We start from the raw sequence: 10,414 nt of genomic DNA, 5'->3' as shown, positions 1-10,414 counted from the left end.
ATAATATTCAAAAAGAATCGTCAATTTTGAATTCATGGTGAATTTAACCAGCAGGGAGATGCTGATAGACTCCTTTTACTAAACTTTGCAGTTATTTATAACTTTTTTTGTTACTGAGGTTTTCCACTCATAATCACTTAACTTCACAGTGGCCTACAGATGTTCAGTTGTTAGACCTGTCTACGCCATTGTACTGGTCTACTTAGTAACATGGGGAATTTTACTCATTAGCTCCATCATTTGATTTAACGAGGCGCCTTTGTCCTGTTCCCACAGCAGATGAAGTCACCGTCTGCTCGGTGTGGCCGGTAGCAGAAAGCAGCGGCCGGGTGTCTGGTGGATCAATCGCCGTTATTGTTACAGCGTGTTCAGACGGTTTACTCACGCGCCAAGCCACAAAGAGTCATTAACAGAACGTCAGTCATCATAGGCTATACAAGTTTGTGCCTCAACACATCGCTCTGAATCAAGCTCCACTCTATTAAGATGAGAGAAATCTCATTATTGTAATTCAATTCAGCAACATCTATTCTGTAGCCTAACTATTAGAGTTACGGCCCGTCCACAGACTCCACACCAAGATCGATAACTATTACGTCCACACAGGGCCGATAAAGTTGATTGTTGAGACGTTACATTGCAGTTATTTTATATTGTAGTATTTTATAAAATTAATTTTTAGTGCAGTCTAAATTAGAAATAAAGCAAATGACTATAACTCAACTAAATAACTAGAAACATTTTTAAATAAATACAAAAACACTTATTGAATTGATTATTGATACTGTTTAAATTTTCATTCTGCTTTCAAAAGGCTGGTTGGAATTTATGAGATAAATTATTCTATAAAAAAGAAAAACCAAATTTGCACATCACTTTGTATAAATAAACTGGTATAGTAGGATAATCTTGCACACAGACAATTATGTAGTTATCTGTGTAAGTTGGCCCATGAAAGATTGCACAGGATGTAAAAATTGCTTGGATGGGTCTTATTTTTAAAAAGTGACATGCCAAGCCCCGCAATGTGGATTGATATGTAGAAATATCTTCATAAAGAAGTGATTAGATAAGAGGGTCCCAGCATCAGGTCGGCCTGATAGTAATCCTTTCATCGCACACTGCGCAGAGATAACCAACACTATGATAATAGATTCAAAAGAGACGATAGATTGAACAAAATACAAGAGATTACAAGATTGGAAAAGTATGGCTTGTTTTTGATGACAGCAGTGGGAAACCTGAAACTACATTTTATTTTTCAGATGGGGAATCAGAGTGAGGGGGAGGTAATGTTTGTGTAGGCTACTCTTATTCGATTTAGTCCTTTGGTTTCATCTGACAGTGATCAAATTCAGAAGGACATTTCAATACCCCAAAAGACGAGTTCATAAACTGTGTTGTTGTGTAACAAATATGAATCAAAGGCTTGGTGTTTTTTTTTTTTTTTTTTTGCATGATTATTATTATTATAAGCTTTGTTATGGTTTGTTCAGTTTACAGTTTCTTTTTTCAAGTTCTTTAAATTCATTCCAGTTGAAGGTAAACATGATTGTAATTGGTTGTTTCCAACACTAATAAATGCTTTTGTTGTTTCCTCCAAAACAATACAGTTTCTTTGACTCGCACCCACTCACACAGAAAATGCCTATAATAAACAATGGAAAACAACCTGCATAAACACACGCATTCACACCATCCTCTAGCTTTATTACCTTTTGATCTCTCATTCTTTCGCACACACACACACACACACACACTGAAAGGCCATTTAGGCTAGTTTTAAAACAAACATCAAGTTCTAAGAATTGCAGTCTAACACACACACGCACACACAATTCTCGTGTCCAAGTTTTTGTAAGTGCAACATTTGAAGAGTGATACTTTGCCTGATCCACTCTTCTGAAATATTACATTTTTCCATCAAAAAAAAAAAACGAACCCCCGAAACCCAAATACAGAAAAAAACTACTTATCCTCAACCCAACGACTTTGAAAGACAACATGAAACAAATTAAATGTAGATTCAAGTCTGTAAATGATCATTCCGAGCATTCAAATTAGTGTTCAGTTTGTTCTGAAGTTGCTCTAAATCGGTGAAATCACAGCAGCCATAGTAATGGAATATAAAGTAGACGTAATGTTCCACATAAACTGAAATTATTATTATAGCAGAATGATACAATAAACGGCTTTATCAGTTGTTTAAAGACAGCCTGTAGGTGTGAGAGAAGGTGTCCATTATGAATTAAGTTAGAAAACCTCTACCACACATCATTTCTCCTAAACCACATGCCATTGCTAGTTTAAGCAGTATTTGCATGTCTCTAGAGCGAGAAGCAGCGCTGGTTGCTATTATCATGAGCCATGATATGATGCCGTTACCATCGTGATAAGGTCCTAGTCTATGTAAAAAGAGTTAGAACTTTAATTTTGAACCTTGTTGTAAAATGATTATGCATACACTGCCGTTTATCCCTTGAACAGCACGTAAGAATGCAATAACTACCCACCCAGTAGCAATTGTGTGTTTGTATTACTCTTGGCAAAAGTGTCACCAGAAATGTTGCCAGTAATTGCTGTTATTTCTTTTCATGTGTGTTGTTCTGATTTCCTGCTGGACTCTAGTGCCTTTAGGTGTGTGTATAGCTGAATAACTGTTGCCGTAGAAACGGATTATAACCACCAGACCCCTCAATTTTCATTTGGTCTTGCTGATCACCACCAAAAGTAGTCAAGTAGCAAGCAGTGACAACCGGTTCGAACTGGAACAATCCCGCTGAAGATGGTTTGGAGTTCTTCCGAATCCAACGGGTATCAGTGCGGAGATCGTCCACAATATCCACACATAAATAAATGCATGTGTTTTATGTACAGTGTCTGTGTAGGTGTCCATCTCCGGTTCAAGTCCATAAAGTCTAGAGGAGATTATTCCAGCATCACTGAGCTAATGCACTCACACACACATACGCTCTATCTCTCTCACTCACAAACACTCTCACTCACCCATTCACTCACAATCAGTCAGTCACACCCATTCACTCACTCGCTCTCTCACACACACTCACCCATTCACTCACAATCAATCAGTCAGTCACACCCACCCACTCACTCACTCACTCTCTCACACACACTCACCCATTCAGTCAGTCAGTCAGTCAGTCACACACACACACACACACACACACACACACACACACACACACACACACACACACACACACACACACACACACACACACACACACACACACACACACACACACACACACACACACACACACACACACACACACACACACACACACACAGTCACTCACTCACTCACAGTCACACTCACTCACTCCCACACACACACACACACTCACTCACTCACTCACTCACTCACTCACTCACACACACAGTCACTCACTCACTCAGTCTCACTCACTCAGTCTCTCTCACTCACTCACTCACTCACTCACTCACTCACTCACTCACTCACTCACTCACTCACTCACTCACTCACTCACACACACACACAGTCACATACACAGTCACACTCACTCACTCACTCACACAGTCTCACTCACTCACTCACTCACTCACTCACTCACTCACACACAGTCACTCACTCACTCAGTCAGTCTCACTCACTCAGTCTCACTCACTCACTCACTCACTCACTCACTCACTCACAGACTCACTCCCACTCACTCACTCACTCAGACTCAGTCACTCACTCAGTCACTCACTCACTCACTCACTCACTCACTCACTCACTCACTCACTCACTCACTCACTCACTCACTCACTCACTCACTCACTCACTCACTCACTCACTCACTCACTCACTCACTCACTCACTCAGACTCAGTCACTCAGTCTCACTCACACACTTAAAGCACCTTTTATCAAAAGAAAGAAGGAAAGAAAACAACAACAAAAAGCTATTTGGCTTCTGTTTGTCTCATTGTGTTTAATGCGTTTGTGCGGGCGCTCGTGCGAAATCACTTCTTTCTCAATTTTCTGCATCACAGAACAACCATATCGGCCTCTGCTTTCATGTGTGACCATGTTACGTTCAAATAAGAATCAAATGTAATTGGATTTTTTTTAACGCTTTATAAATTGTCGCCTCGTCAATAAAAAAGTAAAAAATGAACTGATTTCGAGTCTTTGAGATTTCTATTATAGACTTGTTTAAACTCATCAAATGAATATTGCTGTTCATCCCTGACGGCTATTACATGATCATCCAGCGGTTTGTACGTCTCTCTGGCAACAGAAACACACAGAGAGAAACAAACACTTTTGGAATTGGATTAAACGGTGGTTCAGATATTTTGCCGGGTTCGAAGCGAAGAGTAACCTGAGCTCCTCGACGCTTTCATTTTCAGATCACATCAGACAGAATCTGAGACGCTTTTAAACTCTTAACCTGCCAATTCACAGATAATGGAGCCATCAAACCTTCAGAGCGAAGGAAAGATCCACTCCGCCCCCAAGCACCGAAGGCGCCACACAAACACATAAACACACACACACACACACACACACACACACACATACAATCTGCACTATTGAAACCGAAATGGCATAGTTCTCATTATGGTGTTCAAATCTGTATTAGTATCGTCTGCACGACATGAAAAGTATGTCGCTTATTTAAGACATGAAAACAACTGTTGAATTGTGGGCTGGTGCTTGACACTTCGTAAGCTGCTGCAGCATCAAGTGTTCCATTTATTTCCTTTCCCAGTTTTTAATCGGCAAACTTATCGGCCCTGGATCCTTCCTTTCTCCCCCCCAAGGCCTCGTTGGTGTGGTGACGGATAAAAGGTGGATGCTAGGAGACAGAGAGGGCGATGAAGAAAAGTGATGCCACGGTTAGGAGAAGGCGATCTCTGGATGGACTGCTACCGCTGATGCTCTTCTCCAATTTAGGGACCTCGGGATTATCATAGTCATCTAGAGAGAGACAGACAGACAGATCAAAATTACCAGCTGGTCTAGACACCATTGTTGCGTGACTCACTAAGGTATAGAAAACCAGCTGAGGCCTAAGGGAAGGAGTTCAAAATAAAACGCGTTGACTCAGCCAGGTATGCTCTGAAGATGTCTGTGTTTGCGTGGAGTAGACAAGCTTCATTGTGAACACAAAATTTAACTATTATTATCAGCTACAAGAGGAATGTCCGATGTGCCCAAGTAACCTATGGAATTTTGCAACATCATCACCGGAGACGAACATCTAACATAACCGGTTTGTTGGTGTCTGCGACTGCGAGCCATGTCTTCCAGCTCAGGGACTCTGTGATAGACAGACGAGTTTATAAACACACGTCTTCACTTACAGGTGAAAAGGAACAGTGTGTGACGCAAATTGGCTGCCAAAAGAAAAAACATCTCCAGACACGCACACACGAGTGTGTTTTTTACAGAATAATATGATGTTACACCACTCAGACAAAGGATGTGACAGTTTTTCCAGAGACATCGGGGGTGCTAATTTTCCTTTTATCACCTTTTTACGCAGATAGCATTAAATTAACATTTGAATCACAACAGTATTTAACTATGAGACTTAATATTATTATCATTCTTGTTTAAATCTTTTGCTTTTTATATTCCTTTTGTTAAATAATACCTGTCAGATTAAAAGTGTACAAGTCACTGTGCAAATAAAGTGCATTATAATCACTATGGCAGGGCAATGTTTGATTGACAGGAGTCTTTGGATGCCAGGCAGGAGAGAAGAGCTGTGTGGGATGTTCTGGAACATGTTTACCTGCTGGAATTCAACACGCTGTGCCAACATGACAACTCTGGCCAGATACAATCACATGACCAATTTGTACTTTGACGTGTCATCTGACTTTGTGAAGTTGTTTTTCGTTTGGAGAATGGATTACAGAGATATTTGATGAGCTTGTCCTATCAGTGACCTGAACGGGAAGTCGAATCTCACATTACGGAACACTAAGAACTTTGCGTCAGATGTAATATTGTACAATAAGGTTCAAATGGTTAACATAAGTTTCAGTTTGCATTCAGGTATAAAAAACCAAAAACAATTTACAGCATTCGTTAATCTGGGTCAATGTCAATAAATAAACGGTTGTTCATTGTTAATTCACATTTGTTTATAATACATTAGCTAATGTTGATTTCTACAACAAAATGTTAAAATATATAGATAATTTCGAATGTGAAATATAGACACATTCAGCAAAGACCGCAAAGACACATTAAACTGATCAAAAGATACAGTACTGATTTTTATATTGTTACCAAAAAATTATATTTCACATAAATGTGGTCAAAGAATCATGTTTCCACAAAAATATTAAGCAGAACAACTGTTTTCAACTGTAATAATTAATAAATAAATAAACAAACAAATAAAAACTGTTTCTTGGGCACAAAATCAGCATATTTATTAGATTAAATTGCATTTTAAAGTTAAAATGTTTTTTTTTTCAACAGCTATTTTAAATTGTAATAATTTCACAATATTACCGTTTTTATTGTATTTTTGATCAAATAAAAGCAGCCTTGGTGAGCATAAGAGACTTAAAAAGCATTTAATAAAAATGTACATAGACACCAAACTTTTGAAAGGTGGTGTATATATACAAACTAATACTATTTTAGATGAATAAATGCTGTAAAAGTATTGTTCATTGTTAGTGTAGGATGTCTATTGCATTAACTGAAGAATTAACCAATATCCCTTAATACAAGCAGGAAATGGTTTATTTTATTGTTAGAAAAAGCATATAAAGAGAATGGTATATGAGCACAATGCCACACACATCTTCTTCTTGCTCTGTATTATTCCCCAAAGGCCAAATAAAAGTTGCCTTTGTGTTTCTTGCATCTGTATTTGTGATTGCCGAGTCGCTCTGTACTAATATCATGAATTCCTTTCGTGCCGTAAAACACGCTGCCATTATTGGGACTAACTGCTCCAGCAGATTTACAGAACTGACATTTAGAATCCTGCAAATGAGAATTTATGTTTCTAACGACTTCAGAATCCAATTTTATTTAAATTAGTAAGTGCTTATGTATTTTTTTCTTTTATTTTAAAAGCACTTGCAGCATTCTAGAGTTTAATGTGGCAGTTTTGTGAGTAACTTTTGATTTGTTTGTAGAAGTGCACTTTAGAAATGTATAATTTCCATTGTTTTTTTTAAGTTGGTCAATACTAATCCTAGAGCAGTGACAGGGTTTCTTTTGTCTGTTGGACACAGATGTATAGAGCACTACTGAAACGTGTGGCTTCCCGAGACCCGGCTGGCCTCTTGCGGTTGTTCTCTTCCCCTCTCTGGCCTGTTTGAAAACTGAACCCCTGATCGGAGCAAGCGGGAGAGAGCCGGTACTCAGATTCCAGTTATTGGAAATCGTTGGGTGGCTCTGACCCAGAGACGACCCAAAACACATCCATCTGTCTCAAAACACACGCTCGGGAAAAAAAACACGAACAGATCGATGCCTCTTTATTCCTTAAAAACACTTGAAGTCAAATCAATTTATTTTCTCTCATTTAAATGGTGCGGTCGTCGCTGTCCTTGAGTCAGGTTACCGCGGTGGTGAGGAAGTGCAGGATGTGACTGTACGGCTGGGAACTGGAGGGCTAGTTCTGCCACTGCTAATCAGCGCTAACACTAGCCTCGGCGCTAATCAAGCTAACTATAGCCAGGCAGCTCACGCTTCGTTTGCCTTTTAGCTTGTGGCTTCATTAGTGTCAGTCATTGCCCATAAGATGTGTGTTAGCAGATATAGGCTACTGTGTTTGTTTGGGATACGCCGTGTGCGCAGGAAAAGCAAATTAGAGTTGATCTCATATGCATTTTTATTACACATTCAAATGACATGAAGTGGATTTAGCTTCTTAACTTCACACCCAATTTGATTTATAAAAATAAATCCGCTCTTACACGCACACGCATGATTTATGAGCTTGCTGTGCAATTACGAAAGAGCCGCGTGGATGCCACAGATCTGGGCGTAGAAACCTTGGGTGTAAATGTCAACTTAGTCAGTGATTTATATGCATATGTATAAGTGTCAGTGTGGTCCGTCTGGTGTGCGCGTAACTCACCGAGGTCATCGATTTTGATGTTAGGTCTTAGAGTGTAGTCTGGCTCTGTGGGCTGGGGTTCATCATCTGAATCAGATGCTGGGAAGACATGAAAGGAGAATCAGAACACACACACACTCTCCCCTCTCTCTGAAGGATCTTATGCATGCTCTCAAAGGCCTTGGGAATTTATTTGTAAGCTCCTCCGGGTCATACAGCACTGGATGGAGGCTACTTACATCAAAGGGATGCGTTATAAATCACGAAACAATGGTCTACTAGGTCGACAACTTGTCTAACAACTAACAATTACCAACAGTCAAGGGAGTGAGCACTAGGGGACCCAAGGAAAATTTGATCGAATTTTTTAGGGCTATCAAAATGATGACAATGATTATTTCATATTTTTATTCTTTTGACTGCCATTCATTTTAACAGTAAAATAATAATAATAATAATAATAATAATCTGCAAATAGTTTTGTGAAAAAAAACCCCCAAAATATTTCTTTCAAGAATAGTTTGGGTTATTCTCTGTTAATCTGCTTTGAAACTATATTATTTTGATATTTATTTTAGGTATTTATTGTAAAATGCTTAGTGGGTAGACAAAAATACAAATTGTCAGGTAATATTTTAATAAATTGTTTTGCCTTCAGAACAAATGTACTGTGAAAAATCCAATTAATATTCTGAAATAATATTTTTAGCTTTTGTATTTAGCATTGCTTTAATTTAGCAAAAAAAAAAAAAATTTCTTTAAGTGTCCCATTACAAGCGTTGTGATTTTTAAGACGGCGCATAAAGTTTGAGTCCTACTTTTAAAAATGCATTGGAAAACTACTGCATTTTGTTTCGTTCTTTTTTTAGCTCAGTGGATCCAAATCTTGGTTTTAGAGTCCTCATGAATTTAGATTTTTAGTTATTTGGCTTATAGCATGAATATGCTAGCCTTAAGGTAATCTATAAGCTAGTTTGCTCCAAAACAAAGACAAAATTTGCATTTAGAAGATATAACCATTCAAAATGTAGTTTTTCATTTCCGCCAATATGCATCAATGATTTTGATGACATCATTCTGCACTTCAGCTTCTCATCAGATTTCTTAGGAGTGATGATATATGCAAGTCGGTGCATACACTGTCAGAAATAGGGGTACAGTAGAAGTCCATTTCTGTTCCCCAAGGTACAATCTACACTAACGTACCCCATAGGGCTTATTATTGGACCTCAAGGTACATATGTACCTTTTTGAGGGTCAAAAAGCATTAACAGGTACATATATGTACCGTTTCTTTTAAAGGTTAAGATACAATATTGTACCCTTAAGGGTACAGCCCCAGTGACAAGCCATTGTACCCCTAAAGGTACAATTATGTATTTTATTTTCTGAGAGTGTACCAGAAAACATATCGGACCCATTTGAATTCTGCACAGAATGCTATATTTTAAAGCGGTGTGGTGGAGATTAGGAGGAGAAACGGTTAGAGATTAGGAGGAAAGTGCGGCTTTCGCTATCTCAACGGCTCCGAGCTGTGATATAAACGAAACGCTATTGGCTATTTTTTAAAAAGGAGGAGCTGTTCGATATGTCCCACCCTGTCTTCAAGTTTCAGAGAAAATTACGTGTTCAACACATGCCATTGAACAATGCTGCGAGTTTCAAGGCACGTCGTGGTCCTTTAAATGCCCCCCATCACTGCACATGTTTTCTCTCTAATCTAACACACCTGACTCAACTCATCAGCTCATTAGTAGTTTTCCACATCCTGATAAATACATCAGCCCTGCTTCAGCTATTTGATCTCAAGGCACTGGAGTTCAGACCTGACTGAGCAAGACTAACAGATTCATCTTGACACAAGAACTCAGAGACTCCAAGATAGAGGGCAGAGGTTAAGACAGCACACAGTATGCTCTCTCTTTCTCTCTCTCTCTCTCTCTCTCTCTCTCTCTCTCACATACATCCACTGAGCTGGAATATTATTAATGAACATGAGCACTGACAGAAAGAGAGGCTGAGGGGTTAAAATAACACTCAGTGCCAGCAAACTGACTTTGAGAGAACATGAATCCTGACAGGACCTGGAAACAAGAGAGAAGAGGGAGAGAGAGAGAGGGGGAAGAAATAACAGAGGTGGAGCAATAGAATGGTTTATAGCAGTGTTTCCCAATCTTTGTTTTTGTCTTATATACTCTTAGTTTTTAACTGCATTCAGCTTGATATTGGCCAAGACATTTTAAATAAAAAGCAATTATAATTTACAGAGACCCACACATGACAAGCAAGAGAAAAAAAGATATATGTATGTCGCAGCCACAAATGAAGAATTCGTTCCCTCGTTTT

General features: G+C 38.8%; 1 protein-coding gene across 1 annotated transcript in view; it reads right to left on the bottom strand.

Moving 5' to 3' along the window:
• Window positions 1-3,935: 3,935 nt before the first annotated feature.
• efna3b (ephrin-A3b) overlaps window positions 3,936-10,414 on the bottom strand; it is a 54,898-nt gene continuing 48,419 nt past the window's right edge. The window contains exons 4-5 of the mRNA XM_084385029.1: window positions 8,090-8,167; window positions 3,936-4,950 (exon numbers count right to left, since the gene is read on the bottom strand). Coding sequence (XP_084241155.1) covers window positions 4,829-4,950; window positions 8,090-8,167 — 200 coding nt within the window. The 3' untranslated portion in view covers window positions 3,936-4,828. The remainder of the gene's footprint in view (window positions 4,951-8,089; window positions 8,168-10,414) is intronic.

Source organism: Rutilus rutilus (assembly GCF_951802725.1).
Source record: "Rutilus rutilus genome assembly, chromosome: 17".
Taxonomy (NCBI): Eukaryota; Metazoa; Chordata; class Actinopteri; order Cypriniformes; family Leuciscidae; genus Rutilus; species Rutilus rutilus.
The sequence above is the reverse complement of the archived record's forward strand: the minus strand, read 5'-3'. Positions and strand labels throughout refer to the sequence as shown.